Source organism: Zeugodacus cucurbitae, chromosome 3, assembly GCF_028554725.1.
Source record: "Zeugodacus cucurbitae isolate PBARC_wt_2022May chromosome 3, idZeuCucr1.2, whole genome shotgun sequence".
In the NCBI taxonomy this organism is placed as follows: domain Eukaryota; kingdom Metazoa; phylum Arthropoda; class Insecta; order Diptera; family Tephritidae; genus Zeugodacus; species Zeugodacus cucurbitae.
In genome coordinates this window covers 46,050,577-46,067,541 of record NC_071668.1, presented here as the reverse complement: position 1 = coordinate 46,067,541, position 16,965 = coordinate 46,050,577, and the positions used below count along the sequence as shown (strand labels likewise).

Genomic DNA, 16,965 nt, shown 5'->3' with positions numbered 1-16,965 from the left:
TTTGTTCACATAACGGTTGTTTGTGTCACCAAGAAATATAAGAGTTAGATATGGGGTTATATATACATAAATGATCAGGATGACGAGTAGATTTGAAATCCGGTTGTCTGTCCGTCCGTCTGTCCGTCTGTCCGTATGTCCGTGCAAGCGATAACTTGAGTAAAAATTAAGATATCTTAATGAAACTTGGAACACATGTTCCTTGGCACCCTGAGGAGGTTGCTTTCGAAAATGGGCAAAATCGATCCACTGCCACGCCCACAAAATGGAGGAAACCGAAAACTTATACAGTGTCATAACTAAGCCATAAATAAAGTTATGAAAATGAAATTTGGAACATAGGATCCCATTAGGGAGGGCAAATTTGGATGTAATTTTTTTGGAAAAGTGGGCGTGACCCCGCCCTCAAATAAGTTTTTTTGTATATAACTCGCAAACCAATAAAGCTATATAAGCCAAACTTTCTGCAGTCGTTTCTTTTAGCCATATCCTTATACAGTCCAAAAATGAAAGAAATCGGATAATAACCACGACCACCTCCCATACAAAGGTTAGGTGAAAATTACGAAAAGTGGGTTAACTCCCTAACGAAAAACGTCAGAAACACCAAATTTTACATAAGAAATGGCAGAAGAAAGCTGCACTGAGATTTTTTTACAAAATGGAAAATGGGCGTGGCGTCGCCCACTTATGGGTCAAAAACCATATCTCAAGAACTATTCGACCGATTTCAATGAAATTCTATATATAACACTTTCTTGACACCCTGATGACATGGGTGGAATATGGGCGAAATCAGTTCACAACTACGTCTACTTCCCATATAACCCAATTTTGAATTCCATCTGATTCGTTCACTTTATAATGTATTCATAAGGAACCAATGAAGCTAGCGGAATAAAACTTTACACAAATACTGTATTTGAGCTGTGACATCACTTGTGGAAAAATTGTCAAAATCGGACCATGACTTTTCAAGGCCCCTGATATCAAACATGAAGAACTCAGTGCCTAAGGTTAATTTTTCACCGAAAATATAGGTAAATCCCTCAGATTTTTTAATGTAATTCATTCCCTCTGAATTTTTTTCTTATAACAGTTTCTCTCTGTACCTGAAATGGTAAAAATCGGGTCATAACTTCCCCCAGATCCTATATACCTAATTATAAGTAATATTAAATTAAGTGATCGTATAGTCTTCGATACATTGTATCTTGGTGGTGAAAACGAGTGAAATCGGTTTAGGAATTACCTCAGTCCCCATATACTAATTATGATGATTTTCGTTATTTTATTGAACTTTATGCCGAATATATGCGTCGAATTATGTTGTCTTTATAAAATTACATCAATAAATTGCGAGAGTATAAAATGTTCGGTTACACCCGAACTTAGCCCTTCCTTACTTGTTATATTTGCTTCTGTTTTTAAATTTTTTAGAACGCTAGATATAAATTTTTTATTAACAAATATTTCATTTGTGTTTAAACTTATAAGTGAATTGTTTTTTATTATTGGTTTTACAAGTATATTTTATTCATTTTCTTCTATATTTAGTATTTTAACAATGTATAAAAGCGTAGTTTTATTGTGTAGAATTGAAATATCAGAAAACCCCATGATTTCTTCTATCGAAAGGTTTTCCAAGTTGTTCTTTTTAAAAATGTTCTCTATTTAAATTAACTCGTCTTCATTTAATAAAATTGCGTTTGTAATATTTAACCGTGCCCATTGCGATGCGTAATTAATATTAACTATTTACCTGTAGGGCCAGTCATATTTCATAGTTATAGTCTGTAAATGTTAAATTTTGATATGGCTTTTATGAACTGTTTTTCCTCATTCTGTTAAAATAGTAGTGTTTTCGTTTTCCTTGACTACTTCCTTTCCTATCCTGGTTGATAATTAATTACTTTCCTTCGATTTTTGTTATGGTTTAATAAGTCTGTGTCTCTTTTTGTCCTTAATATGTCGATGTTATCCTGTCGATCTTTTCATATTGATCTGGATCTGTTGTTACTTTCCTACCGTAAAATATCTCTAATGGTCGTTTCTTCGTAACTGAATGAAATGAGTAATTGTATTCGTATATTGCCCTGTCTTATTTAAAAACTAGTATTTAGTGGGTCCAACATGCATCGAAGAGATGGTTTTAGCTGTAAATAAAGTGGGTATTTTGCTCCACTCTTCTATTAGGGCCTGTTTTAGACTGCCCACTAACGAAATTGTATGTTTTTTAAGTTTATTTTTCAAATAATTCCATACATGTTTATTGAGAAAATTCGAACCTAGATATTACTTTGGACAACTAACCACCGTTTCTTAAATAATACACACACATTAACTCAATTTAAGTAAAAGTGAATAAGAACGCTCCTAAGGAGTGCTCATCTTTAAGCTCATCAAGTTATAACTGTCAACAGTGACGTGGTCTCCTAACCCCTGAGATCCTTTGCATGATGACAGGAGTCGTTCAGCTTTCCGTGTATAACTTGGCGTACGATTTACGCTACGCTGGCATTCACGCTCCTTGGCTGCAACAAGGTAGTGGTCTGAATGTCGATCAGCCTCAAACCGTTATCGGTAGTTTGATCGTGCACGCCAAGCACGATTTTGATATCGTGGCGGGGGCAGCATTCGTAAGTACATATGCTCGAGGAGTGCATGAAAATCTTCTTTGGTCTCGTCATCCTTCTCGTGCCAACCCCGTTTGCCCTTGATTTTGATCGTGGCGATTCGCTCGCTCCCAGGTGTGAATCCAGAGACGAGGTGGCGAAGTCTTGGACGCACTACGAAACCGACACCAAATACGTGTTCTGGTGCATGACAGCTGTAGTAGAAGTCACTTGATTGTCTTTGTCATGTCAATCATGTCCCGACCATCGCATTTTTAGGATGGCAGTGATGTCGTTGCAGTTGAAGACAATATGCGTTTTTCATAACGTAAATATTGTTGAATGTCTTCCGTCTATTTGGCATGGAGAGAGGTATGTACCGATGGCTTCTCTATTCGGTGCCAAACCATCATGTGCTAGGTGAAACATTTTTACTAAATTTCAGTAAAAATTCCCAAATATTTACCGAAATATGCAATGTAAATTTGACACATTGAACCTTCGGGCACTGCTCGGTTGTTAACGGCATACTGATAAGTAACGACTATTTGACTCCATTTTACAACTGGAAAAGAAGGTTTAAAGTAAACTTGGAAAAGGGTGGTTTACGTAAGGGCAATACAACTAAACGCAATACCTTAAACATCTATACACATGGTTCGAAAATGGATAATGGAGTTGATGCAGGAATATACTGTCAGGAGTTAGGTATAAAGGAACCTTCCAAACTGCCGGACTACTGCAATATATTTCAGGCTGAGGTGTTTGCTTTTGGGAAAGCTCGGAACTAGTCTCTAATACACCAACCCGATACTCTAGAGTTAACGTCTACGTAGACAGCCAAGCGACAATCAAAGCAATAACCTCGTTTCGAATATCGGCCAAAAGGATTTTGAAAAGCATGGCGGCTGCTACACTTCTAATGGGTGCCAGGCCGCAAGGGCATCGATGGTAACGAAATCGTTGACGGGATTACTAAGATCAGTGTACAGCTGTCCCCCGAAAACATGATCGACATTGGCAAATCTATGCACTGTCTGCACGATGATATTGACAGATGCATGATGAAGAGAATCAAATGTGCAAAGTACTGTGTGTACTATCACTGTGCAGAAAGGACTGTAGGACCATGGTTAGCAAACTTACTGGTCACAGCCAAGTAGCAGCGCACGCCTATAAAATGGGGCTTTCAGATCGGGAGGAATGCAGGAATTGTCAAGAGCATGGCACCAAGGAAACAGTGGGGCATCTCTTGTGCGTTTGTCCCACACTAGCAAGACAACGCTTCATGTACCTAGGTGCCCCGCAGTTGGATAAGTTGGAGAAGATACCATTAGTGAGGCCTCATCATCTCTTAAAATTCGCGTTAAGCGCTGACATCCTATGAGATTACTACTATTCAGAGAATATGTGACGGGACTCCATTTGGTATCGCTAAGGATGATAACTGGTCTATGCGTGGCCTGTTGGCCCACCAGACTAACCTAACCTTACCTAACCCGTGTTCTCTTTTGCCAACCGTTATTACAACTGACTTATCTCAGCGACGACGACGTGAAAGAGTTCAAGGTTAAAACAAAAGCGACACCTCCATAACGCGCAGGCATAACCTGCTAGAAGAAGCAGTCGCCTGGCAATTAAATGTGAAGTAGAATTTACAAATTAAGAAGTAACAGGAAGTTAGACTTTCTTGGGTATTAATTTACATAAACATTCTGAACCCCTACACCTCTTGACTACAACTCTTCTGAAAAGTGAACTTTGACGGGGTTTGAGGTTTTAAACAATAGCACCCAATTTTATTATGAACACAAGTTGCCTTTGTGCATACTGTAATTTAATATACAGAGTAACTTCCATAACTCGAAGATCTCCATAACTCGAACTTTTGAATTGGCAGTAGCGTTTAGATATCAAATTTCATACAAATTTCCTTCCATAACTCAAACTTCCTTAACTCGAAGTTCTTCATTACTCGAATTCTTGAATTGGCAATAGAAGTCAAATTTCATACAACATAACTCGAAGACTCTCTAACCCGAAGTTTTTTGTGGATTATGGTGATTCGAGTTAGAGAAGTTCCACTGTAACATGATTTTAATTTAAAAAAATCATAACTCAAAAATCTTACGTGTTAGGAAATTTTTAATATCATTTTCCACCAAATACGTGTTCTGGTGCATGACAGCTGTAGTAGAAGTCACTTGATTGTCTTTGTCATGTCAATCATGTCCCGACCATCGCATTTTTAGGATGGCAGTGATGTCGTTGCAGTTGAAGACAATATGCGTTTTTCATAACGTAAATATTGTTGAATGTCTTCCGTCTATTTGGCATGGAGAGAGGTATGTACCGATGGCTTCTCTATTCGGTGCCAAACCATCATGTGCTAGGTGAAACATTTTTACTAAATTTCAGTAAAAATTCCCAAATATTTACCGAAATATGCAATGTAAATTTGACACATTGAACCTTCGGGCACTGCTCGGTTGTTAACGGCATACTGATAAGTAACGACTATTTGACTCCATTTTACAACTGGAAAAGAAGGTTTAAAGTAAACTTGGAAAAGGGTGGTTTACGTAAGGGCAATACAACTAAACGCAATACCTTAAACATCTATACACATGGTTCGAAAATGGATAATGGAGTTGATGCAGGAATATACTGTCAGGAGTTAGGTATAAAGGAACCTTCCAAACTGCCGGACTACTGCAATATATTTCAGGCTGAGGTGTTTGCTTTTGGGAAAGCTCGGAACTAGTCTCTAATACACCAACCCGATACTCTAGAGTTAACGTCTACGTAGACAGCCAAGCGACAATCAAAGCAATAACCTCGTTTCGAATATCGGCCAAAAGGATTTTGAAAAGCATGGCGGCTGCTACACTTCTAATGGGTGCCAGGCCGCAAGGGCATCGATGGTAACGAAATCGTTGACGGGATTACTAAGATCAGTGTACAGCTGTCCCCCGAAAACATGATCGACATTGGCAAATCTATGCACTGTCTGCACGATGATATTGACAGATGCATGATGAAGAGAATCAAATGTGCAAAGTACTGTGTGTACTATCACTGTGCAGAAAGGACTGTAGGACCATGGTTAGCAAACTTACTGGTCACAGCCAAGTAGCAGCGCACGCCTATAAAATGGGGCTTTCAGATCGGGAGGAATGCAGGAATTGTCAAGAGCATGGCACCAAGGAAACAGTGGGGCATCTCTTGTGCGTTTGTCCCACACTAGCAAGACAACGCTTCATGTACCTAGGTGCCCCGCAGTTGGATAAGTTGGAGAAGATACCATTAGTGAGGCCTCATCATCTCTTAAAATTCGCGTTAAGCGCTGACATCCTATGAGATTACTACTATTCAGAGAATATGTGACGGGACTCCATTTGGTATCGCTAAGGATGATAACTGGTCTATGCGTGGCCTGTTGGCCCACCAGACTAACCTAACCTTACCTAACCCGTGTTCTCTTTTGCCAACCGTTATTACAACTGACTTATCTCAGCGACGACGACGTGAAAGAGTTCAAGGTTAAAACAAAAGCGACACCTCCATAACGCGCAGGCATAACCTGCTAGAAGAAGCAGTCGCCTGGCAATTAAATGTGAAGTAGAATTTACAAATTAAGAAGTAACAGGAAGTTAGACTTTCTTGGGTATTAATTTACATAAACATTCTGAACCCCTACACCTCTTGACTACAACTCTTCTGAAAAGTGAACTTTGACGGGGTTTGAGGTTTTAAACAATAGCACCCAATTTTATTATGAACACAAGTTGCCTTTGTGCATACTGTAATTTAATATACAGAGTAACTTCCATAACTCGAAGATCTCCATAACTCGAACTTTTGAATTGGCAGTAGCGTTTAGATATCAAATTTCATACAAATTTCCTTCCATAACTCAAACTTCCTTAACTCGAAGTTCTTCATTACTCGAATTCTTGAATTGGCAATAGAAGTCAAATTTCATACAACATAACTCGAAGACTCTCTAACCCGAAGTTTTTTGTGGATTATGGTGATTCGAGTTAGAGAAGTTCCACTGTAACATGATTTTAATTTAAAAAAATCATAACTCAAAAATCTTACGTGTTAGGAAATTTTTAATATCATTTTCGTTTTTAGCAACCCAAAATTATTAAGACACGGCCTCTAACATCACAGTCGCAAAATGACTGTAAACTAGTCTTTCGGCTATTTCCTGATCATTATGCATACGTATGTACAAATAATACAAATAATTTTTCGTTTAAACAGAAGAGAGTTATGGAGCGTGCCAAACACCAAACGGCGCACCCGGCGAATGCATGTTAATACAGAAATGCACAGAACTTAATAACATGATTAAACCCAGTATAGGAGAAGCGGAAATGATATTTTTAAGGCGGAGTAGATGTGGTGAACTTGGCAAACGTATTCTGGTAAGTACAACACATTGATGCTCCCATCAGAAAACTTTGATGGTCGATTACTCGAGCTTCTCTTATAGCCTTTTCACACAGCCAAATTAATTGATCAATTAAAATTTTGATTGCGAAACAAGTTTTTGCCCTCCACACTGCCGGCTACTCGATAATCGACTAGCTGTTATACATTTATGTTTCTGCTTTTCCTAAGAAGTTGGTAAGTTTCATTAGCTGATTGCTATTTCCAGCAATGAACATAACTCGCAGACAAATAACGTATATATAATAATTACAATTACGGTCTTTGTCGCAGAGTTTCATTTCATTTTCACGTCTATTTAAATTCAATTAAACATTAATGTAGACAAATTAGCTTTTTATTTTGTATTTTAACCCGCAAAAACATTCGCCATATACAGTTATTGACCTAAAAAAATCATATAGAATCGGCGATAAGCATCTGAAAAACTGCTCTTCTCAGGGATGAGTCCACACTTAGTTTGGTAGAATGTGATAACGTGTAGCACTCGATTATCACGAAACAAACGTCTTGAAAAAAGCCTCATACTTTTATTGATACCATGCTACGTCTACAAAGACATTATTCCATCCGATATGTTGCAACATGATTAATAGGAAAAACCACTTTAGAGAGTCTTCCAACAGGACAACGACCGTAAGCATATGGAAGAGGTCACAAAACCATGTTTCAGAGGAATAAAGTGTATGAAATGTAACCCCCGTAATCGCCAGATCTTAACCCCATTAAAATTGATCGCAGGAATTTGGCAAATTCTGATAAATTTTTCCAAAGCCACCTTCGCATGGAGAAAATTTACTTTGTTTACCTAAATTAATATCCATTGTGTAAAAAAAACTAAATAATAGGTCTCCAGCGGAGATGGTAATGTCATTATCATTCAGTTGCAAATGTTTTGTCAAGTACTGGATGTGCAGAATGCTGCGATATTATACACATTTTGGAATGGATTCAGTATTCATTATTCGACAGAATTGTGAATGGTTTATGATAATAACCATGTATACTAAATACGTATAGTATAGTCAGTGATGGATTACTGAATGTTAAATTTTAAATCTGATATAATGTGACAACAATACATTTTAAGGATTTATTCTGATTTTTTAATATAAATTTACAAATAAATTTCTATGAAATAGAATGTAATTCATTTTCTTATTATTTTTTAGTGAGTACAATACTGATAAAAAATGTTTTCTAACAGAAATAATTGAATATTGATAAGCTTTTTCTGACGAATTTTCAAAGCTCTGTTGACTTGTTGTATCTTTAGTAAAGTTATTCTTACAAGTGAGCCGCTTCTAAAATTGCACAATGTTTTCTTATTTTATTTTCAATGATTCCTGTGTTTCATATATGAATTGATATTCATTTAAAATTCATCTTTTTATGTGTATATAAAAATATTTTTATTCTTAAAAATGATTTCTATAGAATCAAATAAATCAATTCATTCATTTTTTTGAAAAATAGGAACAATTTGAAGAAAATAAAAATTTAATAACATTGATGTTTCATTTTCGCAATATTGTAAATTATATTAACGAACTATTATAGCTTGAAGCAATAATTCGTAATTATTTTAAAATGTTATTAAAATTCAAGTATATATTTATGTCGATATATACTGCCGTGGTCACGCAAATAGCACACATAGTCATAAGAAGCAATAAGAGCTTATACAAATGACAAAGTTCTTTAAAAGGCTAAAAATATTATTATTTGTCTATTAATTTATCCATTTACGTAAAAAATAATAATTAGCAATTCACGAATAATTAATATTAATTGAAAAACTCCCTCTAAAATGCCTTGGACATTCAAATAGCACAATTTACCAAACCTGCAAAAATTATGTGAAATTAATGAAATTTAATAACGATTTGGTTCCATAATATATTTACGTTTCTAATACTTGGTCCCCGATTTTGCATTACGGCATTACATCTGCGTACCATACTTTCTACAAGCTTCTCACACCTCTCCTTTGGGATGGAGTACCAAGCTTCCTTAACACCTAAATGTTCAAAATTTGAGAAATTTTTAGCCGCAATTTTAATTTTAACATCGGGGCTTTGCGCTGGCTAATCCAAAACATTTATATTTTCTTTCACAAGCCAATCCTTTGTGACCTTCGCCGTATGCTTAGGGTCGTTATCCTGCATTAAAGTCCAGCGAAGGGGAATGCAATTAAAAGCAAATGGTTCCATTTCGTTCCTTAATATGTCTAAATATTGATACCGATCCATTTTTCCGTTAATGCGAATAATTGGGCCCTCGTCTTCCAACAGTCTTCCGCGATATATTTAATCCATATTCGTCATTGATTTCCTGCATTATTTGTCTTGAAGACTTAAACGGGTCGGCCTTGCTTTTCCGGACTATGGCTCTATCTTCAGTAATGTTTGTCTTACGCGGTGGTTGGAGTTTTTTTTTTTGTTTTTGGTCAAACAGATCTCATTAGATTTCATGAGTTTAAGGCCATTATAAACCATTTTCCGGGAACAATTCAATAAAACAGCAATTTCGGCAACAGTTTTACCAGATTTCTCCGTATTCTGCATAATGCGTCGTTCTTCCGGTGTACAGTGCTTACCACGGCCCATTTTCACTTGAATTAACTCACTTTATTGTACACAACCTTAATTCGAATTAAAAAGTCACGTCTAATATTTTTGAAGTGAAAATTTCTTATGGCGCGTTGGGCACTTTTGTGGGTGAGCATTTTCAGCCGTTTTCGCGACAGATGAGATTTTACACAAATATAGACCAGATTGAATACTAATGAAATTAGTGCAAATGAGTACTAATATTAATATCAACAAGTAAGGAAAGGCTAAGTTCGGGTGCAACCGAACATTTTATACTCTCGCAATTTATTGAAGAAATTTTATTAAATTCAGCATAAAGTTTAATAGAATAACGAAAATCGTTACATATACATAGTATATCAGGGCTGAGGTAATTCCTGAACCAATTTCATTTATTTTCACCAGCAGGGTACACTATATCCAAGACTATACACTCACTTAATTTTGCAAAGATATCTCACATATTAACCAATACATATATGCTGAATAAAGCCCAACGTATTTTTGAAAAAACCTATGGCTAGAGGAAGTTATTACCCGATTTTAACAAACAGAGACACACTATTAGAAGAAAACACTTTCCTCTGAATTACATTAAATTATCTGAGAGATTTACCCATATTTTCGGTTAAAATTTACCGTTAGGCGATGAGTTCAACATATCCGATATCTGGGGCCTTGAAAAGTTATAGTTCGTTTTCGACAATTTTTTCACAAGTGAAGCCAGAGATGATATGCACTATTTGTATAAAGTTTTATTTCGCTATCACCATTGGTTCCTTATTTATATATTATAAGGTAAAGGAATCAGATGGAATTCAAAATTGAGTTATAAGGAAAGTAGTCGTGGTTGTAAACCGATTTCGCCCATTTTCTATCCGTGTTATCAGGGTGTCAAGAAAATATTAAATACCGAATTTCATTGAAATCTGTCGAGTAGTTCCTGAGATATGGTTTTTGACTCATAAGTAGGCGATGCCACACCCATTTTTTATTTTGTAAAAAATACTGAGTGCAGCTTCCTTCTGCTATTATTTCTGTGAAATTTAGTATTTCTGACGTTTTTCGTTAGTGAGTTAAGACACTTTTAGGCGTTGTTACTATCCGATTTCAACTATTTTCATGGTGTGTGGTGGGGTACGTAAGAGAACCGACTGCAGAATGTTTGGTTTATGTAGCTTTATTGGTTTGCGAGTTATATACAAATAACCGATTTGGGGGCGGGCCACGCCCATTTCCCTAAAAAAGTTACATCGAAATCGTGTGATCCTTTGTTCCAAATTTTACTTTTATAACTTCATTTATGGCTTACTTATGACACTTTATGTGTTTTTGGTTTTCGCCATTTTGTTGGCGTGACAATGGTCCGATTTCGACCATCTTCGAGCTTATGGTGCCAAGGAACACGTGTTCCAAGTTTCATTAAGATATCTCAATTTTTACTCAAGTTACAGCTTGCACGGACGGACGGACAGACAGACATCCGGATTTGAACTTTACTCGTCACCCTGATCACTTTGGTATATATAACCTTATATCTAACTGCCTTCCCTAAATAAAAGCGTTGGCGGAACGTTTTTTTCCGCTCAGCGTTAACGTCGATGCGCCATCCCTAAAAAAAAGCGGCAACTTTACGTCAAATATCAAAATGTTTACTTGAATTGTTGTTGTGAAATTTTATTGAACGGAGAAACTTCGTTTTTCGCAGCCAACTTTACTTCGGAACGCTCTGTCAAAATAGAAAATTTCAACCGCTCAGCGTCACCGTCGCGTTATTTAGGTATGCGCCATACAAATTGTATGGGCATGAGAATTTTTTGACAGTTTGTTGCCGCTGCCGCTTTTATTTAGGGAAGGCAGTAACTCGTTTGGTTTTAGGACTTACAAACAACCGTTATGTGGACAAAACTATAATACTCTCTTTAGCAACTTTTGTTACGAGAGTATAAAAATTACTAAGACTCATTTCCACGAAACCAAAGAAAACTTATAGTATTTCTATGCTTATACATATGTGCCGTCAATTTATGACTCAAACGAGCGTATAGTAACAATTTGATTTTACTCACTTATTCATTGGTTACGATGAAAATAAACTTGAATGAGTTCTGTACACTGATCGGAACTAGTGGAATTGTGACTACGAATTATTGTCTCATGAAACAATTGAGCACTTCAACGAAACGTATCAAGAGAAACTTACTCATTATTCATACTCTCGCTTTGTGTGCTGTGCGTAAATGTGTTTTAGTGGATATTAGTGTTTGATGAGTTTTGACTTATATGCTTAATACTATTTTTTATGTTACTCAACCAATGACTCAAAAAATGGAATAATTGCAGTTCTCTGATATACACCGCGCGTATTCTTATAATATATGTATACTAAACGCAGTCTTTATCATGGGAATTCGATCGTGCCCTCGCGGCAGACAAGATTGAGAGTTTTTTATATTTATTTTATAAATGAATATTAAATGGAAAATTTATTTATTTATTTAAATATTTCATTTGACATTTATTGATTTAATTTCTACAAAAAAGGGTTATCTATTTTTTCATTCAATTGTCAAATCTACATGACCTATCAGTTGATGCTCTTGTTGAGAAAATGAGTATGTTAATAGAAAAGTCATGTTAGTAACGAAGAAACCATTGACATTCCAAAATTCAACTTTATAGCAAGTTTCAAAAGAGACAATCATCCAGCAGGTGGGTGGCTATTTATCATCGGTCCGATGATACTATGGCCACATTTTCTACAGATCATATGGAAGTGCATGCGAGATATACCAGTATCTTTAGCACTAATGTTTCGAATACTAGTGATATATGTATGTATTCCCCAATGCCATTCTAATGGACAAACAATAATAACGGCTGCCGTTTATATTTCAACAAAACAGTCTTTACAAGCAATACGAGAATTCTTGTATTGAAATTTATTCATTTATTCTAAAGCTGCTTGCGCACTATTTATGATGAAAATTAATAGAAGATTTGATCATTATCCTATGATTTTGAGTGGAGATTTCAACATAAACTTTGCAGATGTCAAAAATCAATCATTAATTGAATTTTTATATAAAGAATTTGATTTAACGATGTCCAATGATCGCAATCTTAGCACAACAAAATATAAAACTACTATTGATGCAGTATTCACAAGATATATAAATAGACTTAAATCAAAATTGTTCATTTCATACTTTAGTTACCATAGACCTATTGTTTCAGTTTTAAAATTTGATGAATATCCTGATAACAATGATGAAAATGCTGATAATGATGAAATTATGGATGAGAATTGATAAATTTTGTATTTACTATTTACTAATATTTAATCATTTAAATAAAACCACTTCCTTCGAATATAGTTTCTATATTATTATACTTCATGTCCATTCAAAAAATTCAACAAGTAAACTTGTTTTGTTATTTACAATTTCTCATCTCGCGAGCGCACCAAAAAAAAGTTCAAGTTTTCACTTCTGCCTGCACTCCCAGAGTGCAACCCCACTCGGTTTTTGCAAAAAAATATTCACTTTCAAAAAAAGTGCTATTTGAATGACCACCTCTAAAGAATGCAATATTTCAACAAAATTCCGGCTACGAACTGTTCAGGAGAAAGATCTTTTTCCACCTTAAAAAGAGTCAAAACGTATTTACGCGCAAGTATGGGCCAAGAAAGACTCAATGCTTTAGCACTACTGTCAATTGCAGCCGAACTAGTTCAAGAAATTGATTACAACGATATAATTGATGATTTTGCTCAGACGAAAGCCTGAAAGAAGATATTTAAAAATTAAGTTATACATTATAGTTTAAGAAAACTGACTGTTATTTATGTTGTTAATATTTATTTGTATTGTTTAACAATTATACTTTTATGAAATAAATATTATATCTTATTAATATGAACGGACTCAAAGAAATAAAATTTCATCCTTTAAAAAGGGCGGCTAATCAGACAAGGCATAGGGCGGCAAAATACTTAATCCGCCACAGAGTATAGTTAGTCAATTACCTAACTGGAATCACAATACTCATCATATTAATACAGCGAAAACAAAATTATATTACATCATCTTCTAATCAGTTATATGCGATAATCAATTAAACGGACAAAATGCAAAACAAAACCATTGTCCAGAATATTATTATTGATTGGATTTCATTTACTTGTATTTTAAGGTTTGCTGCCCTAAGTCTCAACAATTTCATGACAATATTTTGAAAGGAAAACCAGGTTAGTATAATATTACCCATCAATATTTAAATATTATTAAAATAAGTAAAGACGTCAAGAATAAAGCAACAAATCTGTAATTTCAAGAAAATCACATTTATTTTATTGTTTTCAGTTGACATTTCTTCCAAAATCTCTATGAAAAAATAATTTTTTCAAAGGAATACATTGCATCTCAACTGCCAACTTCTTGTTTTACTTGTTTATTACTATTTTCTGCACAAAGCCAAGGTTTTTTAAAGTCTTTATCCCAAGCTTCTTTAAACGCGACCCTTAAATCTATGGCCGTTTAACATAAAAACCTTCGAATAGAATCAGATGTATGTAGGGTTTAAGTCTGGGCTACGAGTGGGTCAATCGAGAAGTGAATTCTTTTCCTGAAAAACTCATTTGTTTCTCTGGAACGAACAACTTTTACTTTTTACTTTATACTTTTACACATACATACATACATTTATATATATATATATATATGTACATACATACATACTTATGTATACATATTTTTATTTATTTTACAGAAGATGCTTGCGAAACTCCGAATGGCAAAAACGGACGTTGCATTTCCATCCTTGAATGTGGTTCTTTATTATCGTTAATAAAAGAAGATTTATCAGCAAATGAAAGAAATTTCTTAACCAAAAGCGTTTGTAGACAGGAAACACGACAGGTAAGATAATAAACTACATCTACAAAAATTTCATTATAAACTTTGTGCCCCTCAGAATTATGTATTAGATTTACAATTTAATTAATTGATATACAATAATTATATTGGTACAAGGGTAATCCATATACATATGTACAATATATTTTCTTCTTGGTTTTTCACATATCGCCATGTCAAACACATCTTTCCTACTTCCTTAAATGCCATAAATAATGTATTTAGGTATGCTGCCCCGACCCATCGACGAATAATCGAGGAGAATTGCCGTTGTCCCCCAATTGTGGAAAAACTTCGTTAACGGGGCGCATTTATGGTGGAACCGTGGCGGATATCGATGAATTCCCATGGACTGCTTTGCTTATATACACGAGAGGTGAGAACATTCGCTCTAGAGAATATATACAGTGAAACCTCCAACAACCGGACACTGACGGTTCCACAATTAGTAGCTATTCGCAGATAATTCCGCAAGACATTCAAGCTTTCAGATTTGATTTCCATTCATCTGACAGACTTCTAACATCAATCATTTTGTCTTCTGCCTATGAAATACCACTCAAAACACAGATTGTCTTTTTTGAGCCATGTTTATTTAAGAAGGTTTTATACTGATTTGAATATATACATTACGCATATTACTTTTTACAATTTTTGCAAATACGAAAAACGGCATACCATAGTCGAATAGAGAATAAAAAAGTATGAACCCCATTATTTTTTTTTTTGCGAAATTGCAAAAAAGTTTCCGCGCAAAACGAAATTACTTTTTTATCAGAACTGCTGAAAGAAACAAAAAAGTTTTGTACACTGTACACGTTTTTCTTCATAATAATAGATATTTATTTAACTAATAATCTTCCTATTATTCCAAACGCCTTTTAATGGACCTAAGGGAAGTGCCCCACCCACCCCAAACTAATTTTTCTTCAGAAAATTCTGATTCAATATAATAATAACACAGCTGACTTTTTTTTTACTTTTTTTAGAAATCCATTTTTGTGCGGAACGTTTTTGAACCGAAATCACCTAAAAAAGTGATATTCATTACAATATTTGCCACCACGTGGTGGTATGCTAAATTTTTCGTCAAAATTTGTTATATGCCTAATATACATATGTATGTTATCACCACTCAACCAAATGCTTTTAATATCTTTGTGGTTTTGTTTCACAATAGTGGAGCCCGGAGTTTCCAATTACGAATCTTTAAAACAAACAAATAAAATTAAAGAAATGTGTACTATTATAAAGCACCATCCTTTTTCCGAGAGCCCGAACAGATAAATTTACTTTATCTATCACATTTAATATTTTCATTTTTTCTTTCACAGAAAGTATTGATTCAGAACTTTTGATCATGTCGTGTTAAAAGCTACAAATTGTTATTTAACTATTATGTTACATATTTACATGTTTATGCCCGGTTAATAGTGGGGTCCGCTTATTGGAGGTGTCCGCAAGTGGACGTTTCACTCTATACGTATATACATACAAATGTATGTATGTGATTATTTCGGGATTATGTATGTAGATTAATAATATGTAGGTTCCTTTATGTAAATATTTTTTCATTAATTTTTTTTCAATATACATTAGACCGGACTTAAATTTTTTTTTTGCAAAAAGAGTGTACCGCCCCCGAAAATTTTTCCTTTTTATGCCAATAACGAAATTCCAAAATCTTAAACTGATTGCCCTAGGTTAAGGCGTGGCACATGCCCACTAAAGTGGCTAAAACCGGTTTATATGGACTTTTCAAGAGACAAGGCACGAAAATATAAGTAAAATGTTTCATATATGTCTTTAGTATATTATTATATTGAAATTAACTTACCTTTAATGATTAATATTCTTTATAATCATTTAAACTTAAGCGCAAAGGTCTGATTGATTAATGCTACAGTATTTTTTCCTATACTCAGTTACTGTTTGCATAAAAGTTTTAAAACATAAGCCTTTAAAAAAATCGCAAAAAGGCAACTCTGTAAACTTACATATATTTAAATCGTAAAATAAAATGTTGGCAAAGAAAGCGAAGAAATACTCGTATTGAGAAAGAGGTAATCCGAAAAGGAAAGCAGGATGAAGAACAATTTCAAGTAACAGCGAATGATTTGAGTGACAATACTGAAGAACTAATTGATGTATACGATGATAATACTGATGATAATACTGATCAAACTGCTAACTGTAGCTTTCAACAAAAAAACAGAAAACGAGGAATGAAACATTTTATCACTTCAAAGCTTGTTGCGACCTTAGACAAGTGCAAAGTCAGTGATAGGGACGCAGTACGTATTCTGATAGCTGCGGCTGAAGCATTGGAACATGATATCAGTACATTGGTAATCAGCAAGACATCGATTCGGCTTTGCC

At 34.8% G+C, this 16,965-nt stretch overlaps 1 protein-coding gene across 3 annotated transcripts in view; it reads left to right on the top strand.

Moving 5' to 3' along the window:
* LOC105219978 (serine protease easter-like) overlaps positions 1-16,965 on the top strand; it is a 40,147-nt gene that overhangs the window by 7,103 nt on the left and 16,079 nt on the right. For 2 of the 3 annotated variants that reach the window (XM_054227155.1, XM_054227156.1), the window contains exons 2-5: positions 6,888-7,051; positions 13,865-13,919; positions 14,441-14,589; positions 14,812-14,962. In XM_054227155.1, the coding sequence (XP_054083130.1) occupies positions 6,888-7,051; positions 13,865-13,919; positions 14,441-14,589; positions 14,812-14,962 (519 nt within the window). The remainder of the gene's footprint in view (positions 1-6,887; positions 7,052-13,864; positions 13,920-14,440; positions 14,590-14,811; positions 14,963-16,965) is intronic. The other variant, XM_054227157.1, reaches the window with a different exon arrangement.